The sequence below is a fragment of the Vipera berus genome, assembly GCF_964194415.1.
Source record: "Vipera berus genome assembly, chromosome: W".
In the NCBI taxonomy this organism is placed as follows: Eukaryota; Metazoa; Chordata; class Lepidosauria; order Squamata; family Viperidae; genus Vipera; species Vipera berus.
This window is the reverse complement of record NC_138210.1, coordinates 68,629,860-68,656,964: the sequence shown is the minus strand read 5'-3', so window position 1 is coordinate 68,656,964 and position 27,105 is coordinate 68,629,860. Positions and strand designations below refer to the sequence as shown.

Below are 27,105 nucleotides of genomic sequence, written 5' to 3'. Positions count from 1 at the left end.
TGTGGAGAGACTTTTGGACCCATCAGGCAATGCAGAGGAACTTTTGGTTGAGACGGGAGGGGGAAGATCACAATATACAGGTAGTCCTCAACTTAAATGACCACAGTCATTTCTGTTATTAAGCAAGACTGTTATTAACCAAGCCGTGCCCATTTTTGCAACCTTTTTTTGTTTAAGCTAATCACTGCAGTTGTTAAGTACCATGTTTCCCCAAAAGTAAGGCCTACACCAACAGTAAGCCCTAGCTTGATTTTGGGGGGTTGTTGTTAGCTGTGAAGTCGTGTCCGACCCATCACGACCCCATGGACAATGTTCCTCCAGGCCTTCCTGTCCTTTACCATCTTCTGGAGTCCATTTAAGCTCACGCCTACTGCTTCAGTGACTCCATCCAGCCACCTCATTCTCTGTCGTCTCCTTCTTCTCTTGCCTTCAACCTTTCCCAGCATTAGGCTCTTCTCCAGTGAGTCCTTCCTTCTCATTAGGTGGCCAAAGCATTTGAGTTTCCACTTCAGGATCTGGCCTTCTAAAGAGCAGTCAGGGTTGATCTCTAGGACAGACCGGTTTGATCACCTTGCAGTCCAAGGGACTCGCAGGAGTCTTCTCCAGCACCATAGTTCAAAGGCCTCAATTCTTTGGCGCTCAGCCTTTCTTACGGTCCAACTTTCACAGCCGTACATTGCAACTGGGAAGACCATAGCCTTGACTATACGTACTTTAGTTGACAGGGTGATGTCTCTGCTTTTTAGTGTGCTGTCTAGATTTGCCTGGCTTTCCTCCCAAGGAGCAAGCATCTTTTAATTTCTTGGCTGCAGTCCCCGTCTGCGGTGATCTTGGATCCCAGGAAAATAAAATCTGTCACTACCTCCATTTCTTCCCCATCTATTTGCCAGGAATTGAGAGGGCCGGATGCCATGATCTTGGTTTTCTTAATGTTAAGTTTCAACCCAACTTTTGCACTCTCCTTCTTCACCCACAACAAGAGATTCTTTAGTTCTTCTTCACTTTCTGCCATTAGAGAGGTATCATCTGCATATCTTAAGTTGTTAATATTTCTCCCAGCAATCTTAATTCCAACTTTTGATTCATCTAGCCCTGCATTTCTCATGATGTGCTCTGCATATAAGTTAAATAAGTTTTTCTTTTCGACCCCAAACCACCCCAGTGATGCCCTCGCTGTGATGTCCCGTTGCCTGGAGGCGGTTCGGGTCTGGATGGGGAGGAACAGACTTCAACTCAACCCCGACAAGACTGAGTGGCTGTACATTCCGGCATCCCGGGACATTCAAAATGTTCCATCTTTTTCTATGGGGGGTGAGCTCTTACCCCCCGTGGATAGGGCTCGCAACTTGGGAGTCCTCCTAGATTCACGGCTTACCTTGGAAGATCATATAGTGGCCGTGACTAGGGGGGCTTTCGCCCAGGTTCGCCTGGTGCGCCAGTTGCGGCCCTATCTGAACCGGGATGCCCTGTGTACGGTCACTCATGCGCTCGTGACCTCTCGCCTTGACTACTGTAATGCTCTCTACATGGGGCTTCCCTTGAAGACCACTCGGAGGCTCCAACTGGTACAGAATGCGGCCGCGAGAGTTGTCTTGGGAGTTTCCCGGTACTCCCATGTTACACCTTTGCTCCGCGAGCTGCATTGGTTACCAGTTGTCTTTCGGGTGAGGTTCAAGGTTTTGGTTACGATCTTTAAGTCCCTACATGGCATGGGTCCGGGATACCTCAGGGACCACCTGCTGCCGGCGTCAACTCCCCTCCGCCCTGTGCGTTCCCACAGAGAGGGCCTCCTCAGGGTGCCGCCAGTCAAGGAATGCCGACTGGTGGTCCCCAGGGGGAGGGCCTTCTCTGTGGGCGCTCCGGCATTATGGAACCAACTGCCGGTAGAGCTCCGGACGGCATCAGACCTCCGAACTTTCCGTCGTGGCCTGAAGACCCACCTATTTGAAATGGCTGGTCTGGCCTGACGGGGGATTATGGGTTTTAATTTGTTGTTTTAGATTTGTATTACAGTTTTAATTGGGCATGGGTTTAATCTTTTTTAATTTTTGTATTGTCTTTTTTATATATGCCCTGTGAACCGCCCTGAGTCCCTACCAAGGAGAAGGGCGGTATACAAATTAAATAAAACTTAAACTTAAACTTAAACTTAAACTTAAATAGGCAAGGCGACAGTATACAGCCTTGCCGGACTCCTTTCCCAATTTTGAACCAATCAGTGTTTCCGTGTCCAGTTCTCACTGTTGCTTCTTGGCCCACATATAGGTTTCTCAAGAGACAAATAAGATGGTCTGGTACTCCCATCTCTTTAGTTTTGGGGTGAGGCACATACCTAAAAATTAAGCTAGGGTCGGGGTATGGAGCTACCCCACCCGCCCCCGCATCCACTTACCTTGTAGCCCGGTCTCTCCTCACCGGCCCACTTCTTCTGGGGCCTCTTCTGCAGCCAGGTCTGCGTTTCTAAGTCACAGGGCTTTCCGGAAGGCCTTGGTTCTGCAAGACCTCAGCAGCCAAGCACCAAGCTATGTATTGAATCCATAGCTCGGTACTCGGCTGCTTAGGCCTTCTGGAAAGGCCTGACTGCAAAATGCAGGCCCGAATGCAGCTGCAGAACTTCAGCCTCAGAAAAAGTGGACCGGCTGTCGGTGCCAGAGGTGAGGTAAGGCCTACCCCGAAAATAAGACCTGGTGCCTCTTTTTGGAGGCAAAAAAAAAAATAAAAACAATAAGGCCCGGTCTTATTTTCAGAGAAACACGGTAAGTCAAGTGACACCGACATCCCAAAAGAAGACCATGCCGAACGTCTTCCAAACTGTTGCCTAGAAAACTGCTTTGCCAATGTTGTCATCGGAATTTTTTATTTATTTATTTCTTGCTCGCTTCTGCCCCTAACAGGGTCGCCTGATCCCAGGCGCCTACAAGTTTGACGCCCTGATCACCACTTTTGAGATGATTCTGTCGGACTGCCCCGAGCTTAGGGAGATTGAGTGGCGTTGTGTTATCATCGATGAAGCTCACCGCCTGAAGAACCGCAACTGCAAACTTCTGGACAGCCTCAAGCATATGGACCTGGTAGGAGCTAAAACATTTTTGTATGCTTGGGAGAGATGTTTATGGATACCATTGTTGGATTTGCTGCTTTAGAGATGCCCGTTTGGGAGAGCCTTCAACATTGAGACTTGTTACTGTGGAGATAGGAAGTAATGGGTGCTGAACCTTCAGAGAATGGGATGGAATGGAATGGAATAGAGATTAGGAATAGAACAGAATGGAATGGAATAGAGATTAAGAATAGAACAGAACAGAATAGAGATTAGGAATGGAATGGAATGGAATAGAGATTAGGAATAGAACAGAATAGAGATATGGAATGGAATGGAATAGAGATTAGGAATAGAACAGAATGGAATGGAATAGAGATTAGGAATGGAATGGAATGGAATGGAATAGAGATTAGGAATAGAACAGAACAGAATAGAGATTAGGAATAGAAAACAGAATAGAGATATGGAATGGAATGGAATGGAATAGAGATTAGGAATAGAACAGAACAGAATAGAGATTAGGAATGGAATGGAATGGAGATTCGAAATTGAACAGAACAGAAATTAGGAATAGAGAATAGAATAGAATAGAATAGAATAGAATAGAATAGAATAGAATAGAATAGAATAGAATAGAATAGAATAGAATAGAATTTGGGAACAGAATAGAATAGAACAGAACAGGACAGAACATTTATTGGCCAAGTATGATTAGATACACAAGGAATTTGTCTCTGGTTCATAAGTAATACAATCGTAAGATACCCATAGGAGAAGGTAATAGGAAAGATGAGAAAGATAATAGTAGTACAGCCCTACTACATGGGTAATATGACAGTGCTGTGGGAATTAGGTGTTTAGCAGAGTGATGGCCTAAAAGTGTGTGTGGGGGGGATTCAATTGGACTTGAAACGGTTTATATCCTGGATATGAGGTGTCTGTAGATATTTTCTGGCCCGTGCGGTATACAAGTCCTCAATGGAAGGCTGGCTGGCAGCAGTTGTTTTTTTCTTCAGTCCTAACTCTACGCTGAAGTCTGTGCCTGTCCTGTTTGGTGGTTGTGCCAAACCAGACACTTGTAGAAGTGCAAGATACAGATGAGTGTGCTGCGACTTTGGGATTGTTAAGTGCAAGTTATAGGTGAGTCTGCTGTAATCTCAGGATGTCTGGAAGCTAGCAGCTTCTTTCCAGTTTTCAGCAGAAAGGCACCCTAACAAACAGTGGCTTCACACTTAACGATTGACCACAGCATTCACACTTATGACCTCCACACAAAAACATCCTAAAATCAGCCCAGTCACAACTCTATGGAAACTAATCAAGGAGAGTACTGGTAGTTAGAGCAATTAATCAGTGGAGGGGATTTATTTATTTATTTATTTATTTATTTTAATTCCATTTATATCCCGCCCTTCTCCGAAGACTCAGGGCGGCTTACAAGCTTAGCAGTAGCCTTCATTCTATGTATATGCCTGCTTATTAGGGCTTTCACACACACCCCCAAGCGGCATTATTACAAAGTCAGCTTAATTGCCCCCAACAATCTGGGTCCTCATTTTACCTACCTCGGAAGGATGGAAGGCTGAGTCAACCTTGAGCCTGGTGGGATGCGAACCTGCACTAATTGCAGGCAGCTGGTGTTACTTAAGGAGGCATTAGCCCACTGCTCCACCAAGGATTGCCTTTAGAAGTTGTAGGTGCGCCCATCACTGGAGCTTTTTAAGAGGAGATTGGGCAACCACTTGTCTGAAATGGTATAGGCCAGTGATGGCGAACCTTTTAGAGACCGAGTGCCCAAACCGCAACCCAAAACCCACTTGTGTATTGTCGGGTGCCGGGTGGGTGTGGCCCATTGGGTGGGCCTGGCCCATTGGGTGGGCCTGGCTGCGGTGGGAACGGCAGACTGGGTGGGACTAAAAAGTTCAATCAATCAATTCCAACTTTGCAAGATCTTTTTCTTCCCCGCGAGAAGTTAAAATTGATTGATTGAACTTTTTTTTTTGCACACGGCGGCGGAGGCCTAAAGCGAAAAGGTTTTATAAAACCCAGCTGAAGGCCTAGGACTGGGGCGACGGCGCGAGTGCCCACAGTGAGGTCTCTGCATGCCACCTATGGCACGCGTGCCATAGGTTCGCCACCACGGGCATAGGGTTTCCTGCTTTAGCAGGGGGGGTTGGATTAGATGACCTCCAAGGTCCCTTCCATCTCTGGTATTTTGTTTTTCTGTGGTGCTTAGTGCCATCATCTATCGTGATGTCTCTTCCATCTTCCTCCCGAATAGGAACATAAAGTGTTACTAACGGGCACCCCTCTTCAGAACACAGTGGAAGAACTGTTCAGCCTCCTGCACTTCCTTGAACCCTCCCAATTCCCCTCGGAATCGGAGTTCCTCAAGGACTTTGGGGACCTCAAAACTGAGGAGCAGGTAAAAAAACAACAACAAGGAACTGTTAGGATATTGGCACTTTCTTCTCTTTCTGAACCTCCCATTTCTGCTGCTTCCAGCTTCCTGTCTGGCTTATTTCCCCCCATTACCTGCATTCTCAAACTTCTGCAGTGTGCATGAAACCCAGGTAAACCGTCTTCAGGAGATGGTTATCCTTCTCAGTCCATCTGACTAAGAAGACAGTGCTGCTGACAAACTAGCTTAATCTTAGCTTGATCCATCTCAAGGTGGCAAGGGCTCTAACCACTGCTCTCTCTCTCTCTCTCACCCTCCAGGTGCAGAAACTGCAAGCAATCTTGAAGCCCATGATGCTCCGGCGGCTGAAGGAGGATGTTGAGAAGAATTTGGCCCCCAAGCAAGAAACTATCATTGAAGTAGAGCTGACCAACATCCAGAAGAAGTACTACCGGGCCATCCTAGAGAAGAACTTCAACTTCCTCTCCAAGGGGGCGGGGCACAGCAACATGCCCAACCTTCTCAACACCATGATGGAGCTACGCAAGTGTTGCAACCACCCCTACCTCATCAATGGTAAGTGTCAGAGGGTGAATGGGGGGGAAAAATTGGGGGTGTGGATAATGGAAGAATTGAACTGCCTAGAATGGAGATAATGGAAGAATTGAGCTGCCTAGAACGGAGATAATGGAAGAATTAAGCTGCCTAGAATAGAACAGAAATTTTTATTGGCCAAGTGTGATTGGAAGAATTGGGGTGTGGATAATGGGGTGTGGATAATGGAAGAAAATTGGGGTGTGGATAATGGAAGAATTGGGCCTGCTAGAACAGAGATAATAGGAAGAATTGAGCTGCCTAGAACGGAGATAATGGAAGAATTAAGCTGCCTAGATCTCCTAGAGGAGATCAACCCTGACTGCTCTTTAGAAGGCCAGATCCTGAAGCTGAAACTCAAATACTTTGGCCACCTAATGAGAAGGAAGGACTCACTGGAGAAGAGCCTCATGCTGGGAAAGATTGAGGGCAAGAGAAGAAGGGGACGACAGAGAATGAGGTGGATGGATGGAGTCACTGAAGCAGTAGGCGTGAGCTTAAATAGACTCCAGAAGATGGTAGAGGAGAGGAAGGCCTGGAGGAACGTTGTCCATAGGGTCGCTATGGGTTGGACACGACTTCGGAGCTAACAACAGAATAGAACAGAAATTTTTATTGGCCAAGTGTGATTGGACGGACAAGGAATTTGTTTCTGGTGCTTAAGCTCTCAGTGTACATACAGCCAACAAAATGATAGGTCATAGATCATAAATCATAGTTAAAAATCATTAATCGTAAGTTACAAAAAACAACTGACAAAATATAAGATAATAGGAGAAAGTAGTAGGAAAGGTGAGGAAGATGAGAAGGACAATAGCAATGCCGCCTACTGTATGGGTAAAGGTATTTAGTCCTAAGACAGTGCAGTGGGAATTAGGTGTTCAGTTAGATTTGGGGGAAGCTGCTCTTTGCAAAAATAAAGATAATCTTTACGGGTTGGTCACTGAGCAAACGATTCAAAGAATTGACAGACGGCAAAAACCTATGACCCGGATTCAGAGTTTAGATTGGTTGTGTGGGTGCCTCGACTTGTGACTGTCCCAATGTATAATGAAATATCCAGGCACCAAGAAGGTCCCAAGTCAAGAACAAACTGTAGACTCAAAACATTACTAGCTCGGGAGCTTAAAAGCCTCCTGAGAACTTTTCCTAGGCACAGAAAGCATCCTGTTTAGATAACGGTCGATAGAAACGACAAGCGAAGGACATCATTTGATCCAAGTGCCATTTGCAATGACTTGGTACGTTCTAATGGCTCAAGCTTGGTTCCCCATCCCCCCACCCCGAAATTTAGATCATTTCTTCATTTGGGTTTCTTTCTCCTCCCCCCCCCCAAAAAAAAACCAGGTGCCGAGGAGAAGATCTTGACCGAGTTTCGGGATTCCTGCCACCACCACGTGCCCCACGACTTCCCCTTACAGGCCATGGTGCGTTCCTCTGGGAAATTGGTGCTGATCGATAAGCTGCTTCCTAAACTTAAAGCCGGAGGACACAAGGTGCTGATTTTTTCCCAGATGGTCCGTTGCCTGGACATCCTGGAAGACTACCTCATCCAAAAGAGGTGAGAGCTTGTGCAGTGATGACGATGACGATGATGATGATGATGGCAACGATGTCATCCATTCAATTGTATCCGGCTCTTGGCAATTCTGTGGTCCAGGTCTCTCCACATCTTCCAATCCTGCACGACGTCTTTGAGGTTTTCTATACTCTTGTCTGGTGTCAGCTTTGAAAGTACCCAACCACTGTTTTCTTTGAGGGAGTGGTTTACTTTTACTACTAACCCTTCCAAAGATAATTGCTTTCTCCAATGAATCCCCCCCCGTCCCCGCCCCGGTGACATGCCAAAATAAGTGAGACTTGTTGTTTATGATTTTGCCTTCTAGTGACATATCTGGTATTACACGCTGCAATATTTGCTTGTTGGTCACCTTGCTGTCCATCCCCAGGCCCCAAACCAAAAAAGCCCACAGCCTTATTTCATTGATGTGATAACATTCATGATTTCACAACCGGCATAATCCTCCTCGCTAAGAATCTTAACACGGCATCCTCTACAATTCTTAATATTATGATTATCTTTAAAATGGACAATTTCTTTAAAAAAAACCAAAAAACTATGCAGTTTACTACATCCAACTAAAACATCACAGCCACGGAAGGATTTAGTGCATTCACATACAGGTGGCAACATTTAAACAGATGAAGTTAAGTGAGGTTTGTTTTTTTCCTGTATGCAATTACACTTTAATAGTTCTATCTGAAATGGATGTGTGCAAAGATCCCTTTTAGGTATCATACATAGCAGCAAAAAAATGCATGATTTCCAGAAGAGACATAAAATTCTGTGACAGCAAGCCAGTCATATGTTATTACAGCTGCTGTCAGAATCCATTTATATCATATTCATAAATGGAATGTTTCAAACATTATTCCATGGATTCTGCCATCTCCCGAAGAGAAGAGAAGAGATGTGTATTGAACCGGTATTAGGCATTTCAAAGGAAAGGAGAAGCATTTTGAACTGGGGAAACAAAAGGGGGGGCTAGCATCTGGCTTTTGTCACGGAAGACAGCAATAAACATGAAGGGTCCTAAGTTCCTTTTTCCCACGAGAGAAAGGATGGGGGACTGACCAAATGGGGTTAAGGGGGGGTTAAACCGGGAACTCTTTATAAGGGTTTACTTCGTGGGATAATATTAAGTCCTGTCTCGTTTCCTACAACCAAGCATGTCATAGTAAAGATTCTTTTTGGAATAGATTTGACTCCAAGAATTTTGTCTTCCTAAGACGTGGTTTGGGGTGGGTCCTGACAGCTGCTTTTGTGTGTTCTTTTTTTATTGTTGTGCACGCAGCGGCATGCTCAATTTTTATAATTTTATTCATTATAAAAGAATGAAGTTAAGCGTTGTGCAGTTTCTGTATATGATCCATTGTTACATCGTTCATTCAGAATGTGTGATAGCCAGGTTTTTCCTTTTTATAAAAAAAAATTCGAACTAGAGGCAAGTTTGCGGGTGTTTGGAGTAAAGACGGATGAGTTCAGATGTTTGACATCAGTGTCTCAAGCTGTTTTCACAGAATTCTGTATCTTTCCTGTGCAGGTATCTCTATGAACGTATTGATGGGCGGGTGCGTGGCAATCTGCGGCAAGCCGCCATCGACCGCTTTAGCAAGCCTGATTCGGATCGCTTTGTGTTCCTTCTCTGCACCCGGGCGGGAGGTCTGGGCATCAACCTCACAGCTGCTGATACCTGCATAATTTTCGATTCGGACTGGAATCCTCAAAATGACTTGCAGGTACTGTTGAGGCCTCTGGGGTGAATGGCGAATCAGACGCCAGTATCCAGAAACGTGAGGCTTAAAATGTCCGTTCTATTAGGAGTTGTCTTACCATTTGTCTGAAGTAGCAATAGCATTATAGCAATAGCTCTTATAGGGACGCGGTGGCTCAGTGGGTTAGGGCGCTGAGCTTGTCGATCAGAAGGTCGGCAGTTTGGCGGGTCGAATCCCGAGTGCCGCGTAACACAGTGAGCGCCTGTTACTCGTCCCAGCTTCTGCCAACCTAGCAGTTCAAAAGCACGTAAAAATGCAAGTAGAAAAATAGGGACCACTACGGTGGGAAGGTAACAGCGTTCTGTGCGCCTTTGGCCGGCCACATGACCACGGAGATGTCCTCGGACAAGTGCTGGCTATTCGGCTTTGAAACGGAGATGAGCACCAGCCCCTAGAGTCGGAAAACGACTAGCACGCATGTGCGGGGGAACCTTTACCTTTACCTTTTACTTAATAGCTCTTAGACTCGTGTACCACTTCACCTTGCTTTAAAGCCCTCTCTAAGCGGTTTACAGAGTCAGCCTATTGCCCCCAACCATCTGGGCCCTCATTTTAACCGACCTCAGAAGGATGGAAGGCTGAGTCAACCTTGAACTGGTCAGGATCGAACTGCTAGCAGTTGGCAGAGTTAGCCTGCAAATACTGCATTCTAACCAGTGCACCACGAGGCCTCTTAGTATCTCTTGCTTAAACAGAAGACCCCCCCAAGGTCCCTTATAACTCTGTTATTCTGTGAAGATCAGTGCATGATCCTAAGCGTGTGTTGTTGTTTTTTTGGTCCTTCCCAGTGCTTTTTTTGTAAAAGAAAAAGGTGCCGGAACTCACACATGTCATATAACCCGCCTTGCCTACCCTACAAGGTTCCATCCAAAAAAAGGTGCTGGAACTCCGTTCTGAGCGTTCTATGAGAAAAAAAGCCCTGGTCCTGCCTAATTGATAGGATTGTGATCGCTAAAGTGCAAGTAGTCACAAATATATCTTGGTAGGGGTTGAAAAGCAGAATATAAATGGGATGTACAGATCTCCTTGCCTGTTTCCTTCCCTTAAATTAGTTCTCTTTCTGTCAGATTCCCCAAAGGAATTGGATGTGTATCGTGCCATTAAAAAAGGTCTTTATTTTTTTATTTTTATTTTAATTCCATTTATATCCCGCCCTTCTCCGAAGACTCAGGGCAGCTTACAAGCTTAGCAGTAGCCTTCATTCTATGTATATGCCTGCTTATTAGGGCTTTCACACACACCCCAAGCGGCATTATTACAAAGTCAGCTTAATTGCCCCCAACAATCTGGGTCCTCATTTTACCTACCTCGGAAGGATGGAAGGCTGAGTCAACCTTGAGCCTGGTGGGATGCGAACCTGCACTAATTTCAGGCAGCTGGTGTTACTTAAGGAGGCATTAGCCCACTGCTCCACCAAGGCTCTTATGGTACAGGTAGTCCTCAACTTTCAACTTACAGGTAGTCCTCAACTTTCAACCATTTGTTTAGTGACTGAAATTACAACAGCACTGAAAAATGTGGCTTATGACCATTTTTCTCACCTGACAATTGTTGTAGCATCCCTGTGGTAACATGATCAAACTTCAGGCACTGGGCAACTGGCATTTACGACAGTTGCACTCTCCCAGGATTATGTGATCACCATTTTGTAACCTTCCCAGTTGGCTTCAGACGAACAAAAGTCAATCGGGCCGGCCAGATTTCCTTAACAACCACATGATTCACTTTAACAACTGTGGCAAAGGAAGGTTGTAAAATGGGTGCAACTCACTTAACAACTGCCTTCCTCAGCACTGGAGATTTGGGGCTCAATTGTGGTCATAATATCAAGGAATAACTATAGCACCACCAGCAAAGTTTCTAATTTGGGCACTTCTGCCCTGTGGTAGAATGACATGGAGGGACTTTTCTGAGCATTAGAGAGCTTCCCACTGTCCTAAATTATGACCTCCTGCTTGCTAAGACACAGGCTGTCTGTGGAGATTCTCAAGTCATCCAGGTCACGGTTGTCCCAAGGGTGCTTTTTCCACAAGGCAACTGGACTTCCTTGTTTTTCTTCGAAGACATTTTGCTTCTCATCCAAGAAGCTTCTTCAGCTCTGACTGGATGGTGGGGACTGGAAGGATTTATACTCCTTGCAGACAGCTGGTCATTTGCCTTCTTTTAGAGCAGACATGTCAAACACAAGGCCCGGGGGCCAGATCCGGCCTACGAAGTGGTTTCATGTGGCCCGCAAAGCCATCCTGGAAACAGTGAGGGAACGGCCCCCACTGCCTTGGCCCTTGCCCAGAGACCCTCCTTCTGCCAGAGACCCTCAGATCTGTCCCACTCCTGCCCAGGCCCCCATAGGCACCCTTGATGTGAACGATGTAGAGCTGGCCATGCCCACCCAGTAGGCCATACACACTTTAGCCACGCCCACCCAGTAGGCCACGCCCACCCTGGCCACACACCCCGGCCCCCTGAGGGCAACCGCAATGCTGATGCGGCCCTCAATGAAATTGAGTTTGACACCCCTGTTTTAGAGAGTCGTTGGGGACCACTTGGAGTTTTGTCTGTGTCCTCAGGGTCACCTGAGCGGTGCAAATGGGTGTGGAGCCTTCTTGGCTACAGGACGTTTTCTGCCCTGGGTCCCTTCACAGTTGAAGACAGACGCAGAGGCTGTTGGGGATGAGTCTGTGTTGTCTGCCTCTCAAACTGAAGCGCCAATGGTTCCTGTAGTCTGCAATGTTTTCTGGAAATCCGTTCATACTCCCACACCATTCGAAAGGTGTTCATCCCAAAGTGCATAGCCAAAGGCCCGTGGAGATCCAGGTCGTGGTTATCCCAAAGGTGCTTTTTCAGGAGGCAACTGGACTTTCTTTGCTTTTCTTGACGTTTCGCTTCTCATCCAAGAAGCTTCTTCAGCCCTGAGTGGATGGTGGGGGAGCGGAAAGATTTATACTCCTTGCAGACAGCTGGTCATTCGCATTCTTTTAGAGAGTCATTGAGGCCATTTGTAGACGGGTGGTAAGAAACAGGTTGTTCGATTAAAACGAAAAACAACCTCCCTACAAAGAATATTGTGTCTCTCTTCTGGGTTTGAAGGATGCCTGTAGGCTTCACGCCCGCTCTTGCTTTCCTTTTTCCTCCAGGCACAAGCTCGCTGCCACCGCATCGGGCAGAGCAAGGCCGTGAAAGTTTACCGTCTCATCACTCGGAATTCCTATGAGCGGGAGATGTTTGACAAAGCCAGCCTCAAGCTGGGGCTGGACAAGGCTGTCCTGCAGTCCATGAGCGGGCGAGAAGGGAGCATCACTGGGGTAAGTAGTGCTTGTCAGCCGTGGGCGAGGGGAAAGCGGCAGAGAAGAAAGAAGATGTCCTGGGTGGAGACAAGCCAGATTCCTTCCCAGAACTCCAAGGCAAGAAGCATGGCTGAAGTTCAAAAGAGTCTGATGTGGGGAGGAGACAGCTCAGACAGACACTGCCTTAGTTCACAGGAGTATTGGTGGATGGGGTTTGGGAGGAAGCCTCATCAGAATTGCAAGGTTCTGCTCCTTACAGCCGATAAAACACTACTTTTCTTGATCTGATATAGATAGTGAGGAAGGAAGCAGGGAGGAGAAACGGTCAGATCAGAAATTCAACCTCCGCGTCCCAAGCTTAAGGTTGAAGCTTCTCTTGCTTGGGAAACTCACGTTTGGAAGCATCTTATCTTTTGCAAGTGTCTATGGATATTATAGGGACGGGATGGCTCAGTGGGTTAGGACGCTGAGCTTGTTGATCAGAAGGTCGGCAGTTTGGCGGGTCGAATCCCGAGTGCCGCGTAACAGAGGGAGCACCTGTTACTTGTCCCAGCTTCTGCCAATCTAGCAGTTCAAAAGCACGTAAAAATGCAAGTAGAAAAATAGGGAGCACTACGGTGGGAAGCTAACAGCGTTCCGTGCGCCTTTGGCGTCTAGTCATGCCGGCCACATGACCACGGAAACGTCCTCGGACAAGCGCTGGCTCTTCGGCTTTGAAATGGAGATGAGCACCAGCCTCTAGATTTGGAAACAACTAGCACGCATGTGCGGGGGAACCTTTACCTTTACCTTTTATGCAGATTATCCGTCATCCAGGTCATGATTGTGCTTTTTCAGGAGGCAACGGGACTTTCTTGTTTATCTTTGAAGATGTTCCGCTTCTTGTCCAACAAGCTTCTTCAACTCTGGATGGTGGGGAATGGAAGAATTTATATTGCTTGCAGAGAATTGGTGATTTGCATTCTTTTAGAGAGTTGTTGAGGCCATTTGGAGATTTACCTGTGTCATCAGGATCACCTGAGTAGTGCAAATGTGTGTGGAGCCTTCTTGGCTGCAAGAGGTTTTCTGCCCTGTGTCTCTTCACAGCCTGTGCGTCTGTCTTCAACCGTGAAGAGACACAGGGCAGAAACCCTCCTGCAGCCAAGAAGGCTCCACACACATTTGCATCCCTTAGGTGACCCTGAGGACACAGGTCAACCTCCAAGTGGCCTCAACGACTCTCTGAAAGAAGGCAAATGACCAGCTGTCTGCAAGGAGTATAAATCCTTCCATTCCCCACCATCCATTCAGAGCTGAAGAAGCTTCTTGGCTGAGAATCGAAACGTCTTCAGAGAAAAACAAGAAAGTCCAGTTGCCTCCTGAAAAAAAGCACTTTTGGGACACTTGAGAGGTCAAGGACAGCAAGGATGGATGCCCTACCCACATTCTGCTCTTGCCAAAGGTCATCCATAAGTGCAACCAAGGCTGCTTCTGTCCCTCCAAAGTAGTTTCCACAACCAAAGTGATTATAAATACAGTAAAACAAAATCTGTGGCAACAATAATGTTGCTACACTGATATACACCAGTAACCCCATCCGGTCAGAGCTGAAGAAGCTTCTTGGATGAAAAGCGAACATCTTCAAAGGAAAAGCAAGGAAAATTGTCTTTTGGAAGGTTGCACCCGTGTCAGGTGAATACAAGGAAACAAGCAACAAAAATACAACTCTTCTGATTGCGTGGCCAAGCCTAGGAGACCCAAGGAGAAAGACGCCTTGAAAAAAACAGCTCACCTGGGCAATATGGCCGAGCTCTTATCATGAGCATCACTGTTATTTTTTTTATTTTTAGGAGTGGGAATTTTACAGTTGTGGAGTTTGGCTCCTGTTTTATCTTACAGCAGGGGTGTCAGACTCAATTTCATTGAGGGCCGCATCAGCATTGCGGTTGCCCTCAGGGGGCCGGGTGGGTATGGCCAGGGTGGGCGTGGCCTACTGGGTGGGCGTGGCCTACTGGGTGGGCGTGGCTAGAGTGCGTATGGCCTACTGAGTGGGTGTGGCCAGCTCTACATCATTCGCATCAAGGGTGCCTATGGGGGCCTGGGCAGGAGTGGGACAGATCTGAGGGTCTCTGGCAGAAGGAGGGTCTCTGGGCCAGGGCCAAGGCAGTGGGGGCTGTTTCCTCCCTGTTTCCAGGATGGCTTCGCGGGCCGCATGAAACCACTTCGCGGGCCGGATCTGGCCCCCGGGCCTTGTGTTTGACATGTCTGTCTTACAGGCATATCAAAAACACAGGGGCATAACCTCCAACCGACAGGAAGTAATGTTAGGAATCCCAAAGGTGTTTTGTTTTTGTTTCTTTTCCCAAAAGGCAACTGGATTTTCTTGGGATTTTGTTTCTTTTGAAAAATGTTTCGTTTCTCCTCCGAGCAGCTCCTTCAGTTCTAACTCAGTTAAGTGAAACGTTTTCAAAGGGAAAAACGAAACAAAGCAAGACAATCCAGTTGCCTTTTTTTTTAAAAAAAAAAGAACTTTTGGGACATCCGTGCTTTAGATCATTGAAAAATCTGTAGAGACATAATGTTAGGAAGTATGTCCGTGCAGATTCTCAGCCATCCAGGTCATAGTCTTTGGAGACGTTTCGCTTCTCATCCAAGAAGCTTCTTCTCATCCGAGAAGCTTCTGTTCAGCTGAAGAAGCTTCTTGGATGAGAAGCGAAATGTCTCCAAAGAAAAACAAGAAAGTCCGGTTGCCTCATTGAAAAAAAGCACCTTTGGAGTTAGGAAGTATGACCTCACAAGAAGAGTAGTGGAAGTTTGGGGCTTATATTTCAGGGAAATACAGTACTAAATGCGTCCATCTGGCTGACAGTGCTTATTTTGGTGGTGGGGTTTATATTTATTTTTTTATTTTATTTTATTTTATTGAATTTGTATACCGCCCTCTTCCTGTAGGACTCAGGGCGGTTTAAGGTAAAGGTAAAGGTTCCCCCGCACATGCGTGCTAGTCGTTTCCGACTCTAGGGGCCGGTGCTCATCTCCGTTTCAAAGCCGAAGAGCCAGCGCTTGTCCGAGGACGTCTCCATGGTCATGTGGCCGGCATGACTAGACGCCAAAGGGGCACGGAACGCTGTTACCTTCCCACAGTAGTGGTCCCTATTTTTCTACTTGCATTTTTATGTGCTTTCGAACTGCTAGGTTGGCAGAAGCTGGGACGAGTAACAGGCGCTCAATCTGTTACGCGGCACTTGGGATTCGACCCGCCAAACGGCCGACCTTCTGATCGACAACCTCAGCGTCCTAACCCACTGAGCCACCGCGTTTACAGGGCAGTTAAAACCATGAAATACAAAAATTAAAATCAATTAAAACAATTAAATTAAATTCAAGCCCCAAGAGTAAATCTAAAACCCAGTTAAATTAACAACCCCACAGTCTGGACCAAACAGATCAAAGAGCCACGTTTTCAGGTCCTGGTGAAATGAGCGAAGGTCGGGGGCAGTCCTAAGTTCCGTGGGTAGTTGGTTCCATAGTGCAGGCGCACCCACAGAGAACGCCCTTCCCCTGGGAATAACCCGTCAGCATTCATTAACCGGCGGTACCCTGAGAAGGCCCTCCCTGTGGGGGCGCACAGGACGATGGGAAGATGATGCCGGCAGCAGGTGTTCCCTTAGATCAGGGGTGTCAAACTCAATTTCATTGAGGGCCGCATCAGCATTGCAGTTACCCTCGGGGCCGGGTGGGTGTGGCCTGGGTGGGCGTGGCCTACTGGGTGGGCGTGGCTAAAGTGCATATGGCCTACTGGGTGGGCATGGCCAGCTCTACATCGTTCGCATCAAGGGTGCCTATGGGGGCCTGGGAAGGAGTGGGACAGATCTGAGGGTCTCTGGCAGAAGGAGGGTCTCTGGGCCAGGGCCAAGGCAGTGGGGGCCGTTCCCTCACTGTTTCCAGGATGGCTTCGCGGGCCGGATGAAACCACTTCGCGGGCCGGATCTGGCCCCCGGGCTTTGTGTTTGACATGTCTGCCTTAGATAGTCCAGACCCAAGCCATTTAGGGCTTTATAGGTCATTACCATTATATTATAACCGTGCTGAAAAATCATGCTGGGGCTTATTTTCCAGTTGGGTCTTATTTTAGGGGAAACACGGTCGATCTTTTTTCTGCCATAGTTTTATGTGGTTTTACGTATCACTTCAAACGTCTTTGGCTTGCACAGCTGGTCTCTCTCCTATGCTGCTCCTGACTCTGGACTGACCAAAGAGAAGAGAAAAAACCTGTCATTTCTTCCTTCTCCACCTCTCCCAGATTCAGCAGTTCTCGAAGAAAGAGATTGAGGACTTGCTACGCAAAGGGGCCTACGCCGCCATTATGGAAGAGGATGACGAAGGCTCCAAGTTCTGCGAAGAAGATATTGACCAGATCCTCCTTCGGCGCACCACCACCATCACCATTGAGAGCGAAGGAAAAGGGTCCACCTTTGCCAAGGTATCCTTATCCCTTAATTCTGTTTCCGAATAATCAGGCGTTCCAAAGAGTTCAGGTGTGATTCAGGGTGAGGCCGACTCCATTCGGAGAAGGCTGATGGGTAGATGTGTACAGAGAAGAAAGCAAGAACCAAAAAAGAAGCGAGGTCGTTCGTGTCACCCGTACTCCTTAATGTTGTCTAAAGGATGCTGCTTGTTCTGATCTGTAATAGTTGACAGAACATTGGGCACTAATAAGAGCTTAAGGAGGCTTTCCAAAGGGCCTGGAACAGTGTTTCTGAAACCTCAGCAACTTCAAGACGCGTGGATTTCAAGATGGCCGCCTGGGGAATTCTGAGAGTCGACATCTGCACATTTTGAAGTTGCTGAGATTCAAAAACACTAGCCTCAGTAAATAAGTTATGGAGTTGTACTCGCCTGTCCTTTAAAAGGCCTGTACAACTTGTTGTTATTAGCTGCGAAGTCGTGTCTGACCCATCGCGACCCCATGGACAACGTTCCTCCAGGCCTTCCTGTCCTCAACCATCTTCTGGAGTCCGTTTAAGCTCACGCCTACTGCTTCAGTGACTCCATCCAGCCACCTCATTCTCTGTCGTTCCCTTTCTTCTATTGCCCTCAACCTTTCCCAGCATTAGGCTCTTCTCCAGTGAGTCCTTCCTTCTCATTAGGTGGCCAAAGTATTTGAGTTTTAGCTTCAGGATCTGGCCTTCTAAAGAGCAGCCTGTACAGCTATAAGCTCCAAAAATCTACTTGTTTTTAAGACAAAAGGCCAACCAGATTTCACCCTGGGGATGTTACGCTCCTTGGAAAAACAACTTGTGTGGGTTCACACAATATATATTAGGTCCAAGTTAACTAACAAACAAACAAACATTCTTAAGGGTACACAAAAACAAAATCGAACTAAAAGATGGAGGAAGGAGACCACCGAGCAAGGAATAACATTAAAGGAGGATATGGTGGAAGGATCTGGCCTCTCCTTGTACTATGCGGAGGCCCCTAAATACATTGAGAGTTGGGGTGCCTGAGTGTAAAACCAATATGCTCAAATGGAGGCTCTTGGTGGATAGCAACATGCTTGTGGAGAAACAGAGAACCCAGCCCATCTTCTGGTATGTCGGCTACTACCAGGAACGTACCGGTAATGATTTATTTTTGGCCAATGACAAAGCCACGAAGAGGGCTTCATTCTGGCAGCTTAAAGTTTGATCAAGCAAATAAAGCAAAGTCTGTCTGATCATTCACAAAACACATCAAGACAATGACTGGGCTTCCCACAACAAACTGAGCCACAGAGTATCTAAGCACTGCTATTCTGGTGGATTGTACAAATCTAGCAAAACGTCGTGTATATGGAGAGTGTGTGTGTGTGAAGTCTGCTTTACAGTAAGTACGATACCCAAACCTTCCTCCTTTGTTTTGCCTCTGCTCCTTTCGCAGGCAAGCTTTGTGGCCTCTGAAAACAGGACAGACATTGCTCTGGATGACCCCAACTTCTGGCAAAAATGGGCCAAGAAGGCAGACTTAGATCTGGATCTTCTGAATAGTAAGGTGTGTTGGGTTGGGAAGAGGGATGCCATCAACTTGCACGATTGTCTGGGTGAGTATTAGAAGAATCGGGAAAGGGTTGCACAAAGTTCAGTCTTTCACAGTTGTGTAGGACAACAAGATTTATTTTCTCCACACCAAAACTGGATCTTTAGAGCAGGGGTCCCTGACCCCCAGTCGGTGGACCGGTCCCGGTCCCGGGCCGTGGCATGCCAGCAAAGCCCCATCCATGGGATGTAGGCAGCACACAGATCCACACGCTCTGGTCCATGCAACCGGTCCCAAGGTGCCCAAAAGGTTGGGGAGGTCTGCTTTAGAGCAGGCAGTAGTACCGTTGTAACTCAGGGGTGTTGCGATTACCTGCCTGATTTGCAGAAGGCATAACATTGAGTGAGAGAGTTGATATACGGAGGGACGCCAGTTAAATTCAGAATGACCTTGATCAGATTTGCGGAATGAGATTAGAGGGAAATGCAAGATCTTCATGTGTTTGAAATTTCCCAAGAAGGAAATTCAAAACACAGGAAAATGCAAAGCTCTTCGTTCAGGAAAGAGAAGGCAAATGTGCAGTGCAGGATGAAATATAACTGGCTTTACAACAGTTCTTGTGGTGGTGGTGGAGGTGGGGAAATTGTGGAAAAGTGGTTGATTACAGATTCAACCTAAGCCAAGACTGTCACGTAGCTGCAGAAAAACTAAAAACAAATTGTTTCCATGCTGCATCAATGGAAGTTTTCAGATCACAGGAAGGAATGGTTTCAGACCTCATTCCTAGAATTGCTGTCAAATCTAGGCATTAGTTTTAAGGAGGATTTGATAAGGAGCAGAGGGAGCAATCAGCAGACAAAATTCTGTTAACGAGATTGAAAAAAAATATGGCTGCCAAAAAAATGGAAACTCAAGAGGCTATTGCCTTCAAATACGGAACCTGGGATTGTGTGAGGAATCCTTGGTGCTGTCTGAGCTGGGTTGTTTTCCCGCAGACATTTCATTTCCCAAACTTAAGTAACATCATCAGTGCTAGTCAATGTTGATAGTGTTGAGCGCTGACGATGTTCCCTAGTTTGGGAAATGAAACTGTTGTGATTCAGGGTCAGCCTGTGGGTTCGGCAGTTGGGTCGGACGACTCAGAGGAGGAGGGGGGTGTTGGAAGACCTTGCTGAGGGGGTTGAAGATCTTGCTGATGATAGCCCTCAGCCAGGCCCCTCCCACTTGGTCACCACGGAGACCCAGCTGTGTGAGCCTGACAGTGTGGATGAAGATGACCCACAGCTGGCCCTGTTCAAGGACGCCCGACGCAGGAGGCAGTCAAGTAGGAGTAAACAGAGGAAGGCAATGGGGCTTCTCGGAAGGAGGCAGAGAGAAGCCACGCCCTGAACTATATAAGGGGAATGTCTGGGAGGGCTGGTTTGCTGAAGGCAACCCCTCAGATGGTTCATGTTTCTTTAAGCTCCTGTTTCTTGGTTGTGTCTTGTTTGTTTTTGTTGCAATAAATTTGGCAAGCGTAATTCCAGCCTCTTGCCGTTTGTGGAGGGGTTGTCCCTGCCTTTTCTGCAGGGCCGGTAGCAGGCTGGTACAGAACAGAAACATCTGCAAGAAAACAACCCAGCCCAGACAGCACCAAGGACTCCCTGTTTCAACTCTTGAGCTACAAATATTCTCCTTTATTGGCATGGCATCGTGTTTCTAAATTTTAGAAAAGCAAGATTCCAGTTGGATGTTAGGGAAAAACCGCTCTTTTTAATCATAGCAGCTCAACTGTGGGATGAGTTAGCAAGAACAGAAGTCTCCACACCTGGCAACTTTTAACACTGGTAGACTTCGACTCTCAGAAATTCCCCAGCCAACTTGGCTTGGCTGGCTGAGGCATTCTGGGAGTTGAAGTCGAGAAGTCGTCACGTTTTGAGACCCCTAAGCAAGAGGGTGGTGCATGCACTGTTCAGCAAGAAAAATCAGGGCCATCACGCTTGGTTGCTTTAATGTGCATTCCTATGCTGACCCAAGGGTGATTTTTCAGGAGGCAACTGGACTTTCTTGTTTTTCCTTTGAAGACGTTTCGCTTCTCAGCCAAGAAGCTTCTTCAGCTCTGACTGGATGGTGGGGAATGGAAGGATTTATACTCCTTGCAGACAGCTGGTCATTTGCATTCTTTTAGAGCAGGGGTAGGCAACCTTGGCTCTTTTATGACTCGTGGACTTCAACTCCCAGAATTCCTGAGCCAGCTGGCTCAGGAATTCTGGGAGTTGAAGTCCACGAGTCATAAAAGAGCCAAGGTTGCCTACCTGTTTTAGAGGGTCGTTGAGGCCACTCAAGAGTTTTGTCTGTGTCCTCGGGGTCACCTGAGCGGTGCAAATGGGTGTGGAGCCTTTTTGGATTTTCATGGGTTAAAAAGTCATGGGTTAAAAAGTTTCATGGGTTAAAAAGTCGTCTTATACGCCAGAAAATACGGTATACTCCTTGCAGACAGCTGGTCATTTGCCTTCTTTTAGAGAGTCGTTGGGGGCCACTTGGAGTTTTGTCTGTGTCCTCGGGGTCACCTGAGCGGTGCAAATGGGTGTGGAGCCTTCTTGGCTGCAGGATGTTTTCTGCCCTGGGTCCCTTCACGCTTGAAGACAGGCGCAGACTGTTGGGAATGAGTCTGTGTTGTCTGCCTCTCAAACTGAAGCGCAAACGGTTCCTGTAGTCTGCAATGTTTTCTGGAAATCCAGTTCATACTCCCGCCCCATTCGAAGGACATTCATCCCAAAGTGGATAAGAAAGTCCAGTTGCCTCCTGAAAAAGCACCTATGGGACAACCAGGACCGAGAATCTCCACAGATATTCCTATGCTGAGTTGAACTTAGATTCTATGGTCTGAAAGGCCATTTCCAAGTCTTAAGCTTTAGTGATGAAGACAGGGCAGAAGTGGGAATTGTTCGTAGAGGAAGTGACACACATTCAGAGATCCAGAGTGTTTTTTCCTCTCCGCTTCCTGCAGAACAACCTGGTGATCGACACGCCCCGTGTCCGCAAGCAAACTCGCCACTTCAGCACCCTGAAGGACGATGACCTGGTTGAGTTCTCTGACTTGGAGAGTGACGACGATGACCGGCCACGCTCCCGGCGCCACGACCGGCACCACCATCCCCTCCACCACTCGTACGGGCGCACCGACTGCTTCCAGGTGGAGAAACAACTGCTGGTCTATGGGTATGTGGCATGGAGGGAGGCTTCACAAAAAAGCAATGGGGCGCGTGCAAAAAAAAAAGGATTGTGGGAGTTGTAGGGGAGGATGTGTGTTGGGATGGAGGAGGGAAGGAGGGGGCAACATGGTAGCTTATTGAGAGTTCCTCAAGGAGAGAAAGCCATGGCGAATTGGCTTCCTTGTAGTACAGGAAGTCCTCAACTTACGACCACAACTGAGCCCATTTTTTTTGTTTCTACTGTGTTCCCCCGAAAATAAGACCAGGTCTTGTTTTCGTCGTTGTTGTTGTTGTTGTTGTTGTTGTTTTGCCTCCAAAAGAGGCACCAGGTCTCATTTTCGGGGTAGGCCTCATCTCACCTCCGGCACCGACAGTCCCACCCAGCCGGTCCACTTCTTCTGAGGCCGAAGTTCTGCAGCTGCATTCGGGCTGCATTTTACAGTCAGGCCTTTGCAGAAGGCCTAAGCAGCCGAGTACTGAGCTATGGATTCAATCCATAGCTTGGTGCTTGGCTGCTGAGGTCCTGCAGAACCGAGCTGTGGATTGAATCCATAGTTCGGTTTTTGGCTGCAGAGGCCTTCCGGAAGGGCCTGTGACTGAGAAATGCAGGCCTGGCTGCAGAAGAGGCCTCAGAAAAAGTGGGCTGGCAAGGAGAGTCCTGGCTGCAAGGTAAATGGGTGGGGTAGCTCCACATCCCCACCTCGCCCCAAAATTAGGGCTTATTTTAGGGGCAGGGCTTATATTAGGCCCACCCCCCAAAAAAAATCAAGCTAGGGCTTATTGTTGGTGTAGGCCTTACTTTTGGGGAAACACGGTAGGTGAAGCATTTGTTAAGTGAATTTTGCCCTTTTTTTAACGTCTCTTTTTGTGCCCAGGTTGTTAAGTGAATCTCTGCAACGGTTAAGTTAGTAACATGGTTGTTAAATGAATCTGGCTTCCCCCATTGACTTTGCTGGTCAGAAGGTCACAAAAGGGGATCGCAGGACACACTGCGACTGTCATAAAATGCGAGTCAGTTGGCAACTGTTTGAATTTTGATTGGGGATGCTGCAATGGTCGTAAGTGTGAAAAACGCTCATAAGCCCTCTTTTTTTCAGTGCCGTGGTAACTTCGAACGGTCACTAAACGAACTGTTGTAAGTCGAGGACTACCTGTGCAGGTTGAGAATTGGCTCGACTCCCAATTATTTTAATTCCAAATTTAAACTTAACAGTTAGTTTGATTGAGGCAAGAAACAGTAGCTTTTTCTTGTTTGCCAAAAGGGAAAAAAGAAAAAAGAAAAGGCGGGTAAATAAAATTCTGATGCAGAAATACAGAAATAAATTCCTGGATTGCATATATGTCGAAAGGAATCATCATTCATACTGGCAGTCCTAAACGTAGAACCGTTCATTTAATGACCGTTCAAAGTTACAGCGGTGCTGAAACAAAGGACTTAAGACCATCTTTCACACTTAACAACCATGTAGCATCCCCATAGAGGGACGCGGTGGCTCAGTGGGTTAGGACGCTGAGCTTGTCGATCTGAAGGTCGGCAGTTTGGCGGGTCGAATCCCGAAGTGCCGCGTAACAGAGTGAGCGCCTGTTACTCGTCCCAACTTCTGCCCACCTAGCAGTTCGAAAGCACGTAAAAAAATGCAAGTAGAAAAATAGGGACCACTCCGGTGGGAAGGTAACAGCGTTCCGTGCGCCTTTGGCGTCTAGTCATGCCGGCCACATGACCACAGAGACGTCCTCGGACAAGCGCTGGCTCTTCGGCTATGAAACGGAGATGAGCACCGGCCCCTAGAGTCGGAAACGACTAGCACGCATGTGCGGGGGAACCTTTACCTTTGCCTTTTATAGCATCCCCATGATCACATGATCAAAATTTAGACGCTTGACAGCCGATTCATATTGATGACGGTTGCGGTGTCCCGGGGTGGTGTGCGACCCCCTTTTGTGATCTTCTGACAAGCCAATTTAACGGGGAAGGCAGGTTCACTTCCAAAGGATGTTACCAAATTGACAACCGCCGTGATTCGCTTAATAGCTGCGGTAAGAAAGGTCGCAGGATGGAGCAAAACTCACCCAACGGATGTTTCATTTAGCAACAGAAATTTCGGGGCTCAGTTTGGGATCGTAACTCGAGGACTACCTGTGCTGTTTGCCTTCTTGAGTGATTTGTAAAAAAATAATAATAGAGGGATGCGAATAAATAAGTACAAAAAAAACACAAGTAAAATACTGGGTGTTCCTGTGTCCACCTCCCTGCTAATTTGCATTGGGCTTTGGATGGTGGACTTGTGATCTTCTCTTTGCTACCCCAAAAGCCTTTGTGGACTTCAAGGTAGGTGGGTTTTCGGAAAGATTTCAACCTGGCGTTCTTGGAGGATGACAATAGGAATCCCAAAGGTGCTTTTCAAAAGGCAACTGGAGTTCCTTGGGGTTTTTCCCCACCCCATCCATCCCACCCCTTGAAAATGTTTCACTTCTCATCCAAGAAGCTTCTTCAGTTTTGGGGACAACCATGACCTGGATGATTAAGAATCTCCACAGACACGAGAATAGGAAGTATTGAATTATGGGTTAACTTGATTTTGGAATCTGGAAACACACCCAAAGTCTGTAGTCAGATCAGTGCAGGGGAGGAAGCTTTTTTTAAAAAAAAAGTCAGGCTTTAATCAGTTTAAATTGCTTTTTGTTGTTGCTAGCTGCGAAGTCGTGTCCGACCCATTGTGCCTGAAGGAGAAATGACTGGCTCCCTCACGTATAATTGAATGAGCACAAAGGCTAGGAGGCAAAATGGTTTTTTTTATTGAAAAGTTTTACAATACATTTTTAAACACAAAAAACCTCCCCCTCCCCTCTCCCCAACCCCTCCCTACCCTACCCTCCCCCCTCCCCGACTTCCCAGAGCTGAATACAGGGTATAAAAATACAAACAAGCATAATCTAAAATATGCTAATAACAATAAAACATTAAATTCTGTCGCACTTTAACTCACCATCGTCAAAATATTAATAAAATAACTACTAACTAGTTATACATCATATAAATCGTCTGCTTATTCAAATGCTAAATGAAACTTTTTAGTCCCATATTTATTCTGAATATATTCAATCCATCTCCTCCATTCCACAATGTATCTCTGTTGCGATTGGTCTTTCAAATACGCTGAAATCTTTGCCATTTCCGCCAAGTTAGAAACTTTTAAAGTCCATTCTTCTATAGTCGGCAGTTCTTCCTTCTTCCAATATTGCGCTACTAAAAGTCTCGCTGCCGTAATTAAATTCAACATCAACTTAATATCTATAACAGTAGTATCTGTAATAATACCCAATAAAAACAATTGCGGAGAAAACTTTATCCTTTTCTTAAATATCTTTTACATATTCCACCAAATTTTAATCCAAAAAGCTTTAACCTTTTTACAAGTCCACCATATATGAAAGTACATTGCATCCTCACAACCACACCTCCAACATTTGGGCTGGCAGTTCGGATACATACTTGCTAATTTTTTAGGATCTAAGTGCCACCTATAAAACATTTTATAAAAATTCTCTCTTAAATTTTGGGCCTGTGTAAATTTTACATTTCTAACCCAAATCTTTTCCCAAGTGTCCATTGTTATAACTTCTTGAAAGTTCTGGGCCCACGAGGCAAAATGCTTATTGAAAGCATTGGTTTTTTTTCCAAATGTGGGTGCCACACGAACGTGAATAGGCGATAGAACTCCTTCAGTGGTTCAAACGGGGAGCGCGATGGCTCAGCGGTTAAAGACCCTCAGGTTTGTAAGCTGGAAAGCTGACAGCCCGGGTCTGAGACCAAAGTGCCACGCGACAGGGTGAGCTCCCATTCCTTGCCCCAGCTCCTACCCACCTAGCAATGCCAAAGCATGCAAACGTAAGTAGATCAATAGGTACCACTTCGTGGGAAAGTAACAGCTTGGCGTACCTTCATGCTGGCCACGTGACTACAGAAGCATCTTCGGACAAAGCTGGCTCCCTTGTCTTAGGAAACAAGAGATGAGCGCTGCCCTCTAGAGCAGGGCTTTTCAACCTTTTCACCCATTGTACCCACTTTTAAATATGGCCACATCCGAGAACCACCAGACGCCTAGCAAGGTGTCAAAAACTTGATGACCAAAAAAAAAAAGGAAAAAAGTGATGAAGTACAGGTAGTCCTCGACTTACAACAGTTCGCTTAGTGACTGTTCGAAGTTACAACGGCACTGAAAAAAGGGCCCCCCAAGCCACAGCCGAGCAAGACACCTCCCTGCCCGCCCGGCGGCGCTCTTCCTCCTGTCCGAGGTTTTCATTGTTGTGAGCATTTCTGTTGAGGATTGGCAGCAAGGGGGGGTGTTTGGTTTTTATTTTCCCCCCCCTTGCTGGGTGGTTGCAGCAGGTTTTGGTCACTTCGCATGACCCTGGGACACAGTGACCGTCATAAATAGGAATCAGTTGCCAAGCATCTGAATGTAAATCACAAGACCCTGGAGATGCTGCAACATTCCAGCTGATCGGCGCTTCTTTTGGGCTCAGCAGAAGCGCCGGGATCAGCGCCGAGCTCCAGCTGGAGCCTGGCGCTGATCCTGGCGCTTCTGCTGACCCCTGATAGCCCTGCAGCTCCAGCTGTCTCTCGCTCAGGCTTGTGCGGTGCTGCCACCGATTCAGCTCATTCCCCTCCCCCGCTACCACTTTTCTCGGATGGTCGCGTACCACCTGCCAGGTGCCAACGTACCACAGGTGGTACCTGTACCACTGGTTGAAAAGCCCTGATCTAGAATCAAACACGACTGGACAGGGGAACCCTTTTACCTTTAATGTTCAAAAGGTTTTCCTCTCTGTTCCACCAGACCTAAATCCCCTTGAAGGTGGAGTCTTGTTCTTGCCTCCTTCTCTTTCTCCCCCCCCCCGCCCCCGAGAAGCAAGAAGTCCTGTAGTTGCATTTCCTGAAAAAAGGAACCCCTTGATTTTTGCCGTAAGTAGGGCTCCCCGTCCTTATCAGCCAGTTCTGAGCAATGTCTCTGTGGGTTTGCCTGGCAGCTGGGGCCGCTGGAGAGAGATCCTCTCGCATGGACGTTTCAAGCGGCGGATGTCCGAGCGGGACGTGGAGACCATCTGCCGTGCCATCCTGGTTTATTGCTTGATGCATTATCGGGGCGATGAGAACATCAAAGGATTCATCTGGGATCTCATCAGCCCGGTTGAGAACGGCAAAGCCAAGGAACTTCAGAATCACTCGGGTAAGTGGAGAGGCTCCTTTTACAT

At 47.0% G+C, this 27,105-nt stretch overlaps 1 protein-coding gene across 4 annotated transcripts in view; it reads left to right on the top strand.

Annotated features, from left to right (window-relative positions):
* Window positions 1-27,105, top strand: part of LOC308676236 (chromodomain-helicase-DNA-binding protein 8-like) — an 81,108-nt gene that overhangs the window by 30,283 nt on the left and 23,720 nt on the right. For all 4 annotated transcript variants that reach the window (XM_081342052.1, XM_081342050.1, XM_081342051.1 and 1 more), the window contains exons 13-22: window positions 2,895-3,071; window positions 5,325-5,468; window positions 5,765-6,020; window positions 7,386-7,599; window positions 9,143-9,338; window positions 12,509-12,676; window positions 16,941-17,120; window positions 18,560-18,670; window positions 21,645-21,856; window positions 26,881-27,080. In XM_081342052.1, coding sequence (XP_081198178.1) covers window positions 2,895-3,071; window positions 5,325-5,468; window positions 5,765-6,020; window positions 7,386-7,599; window positions 9,143-9,338; window positions 12,509-12,676; window positions 16,941-17,120; window positions 18,560-18,670; window positions 21,645-21,856; window positions 26,881-27,080 — 1,858 coding nt within the window. The remainder of the gene's footprint in view (window positions 1-2,894; window positions 3,072-5,324; window positions 5,469-5,764; window positions 6,021-7,385; window positions 7,600-9,142; window positions 9,339-12,508; window positions 12,677-16,940; window positions 17,121-18,559; window positions 18,671-21,644; window positions 21,857-26,880; window positions 27,081-27,105) is intronic.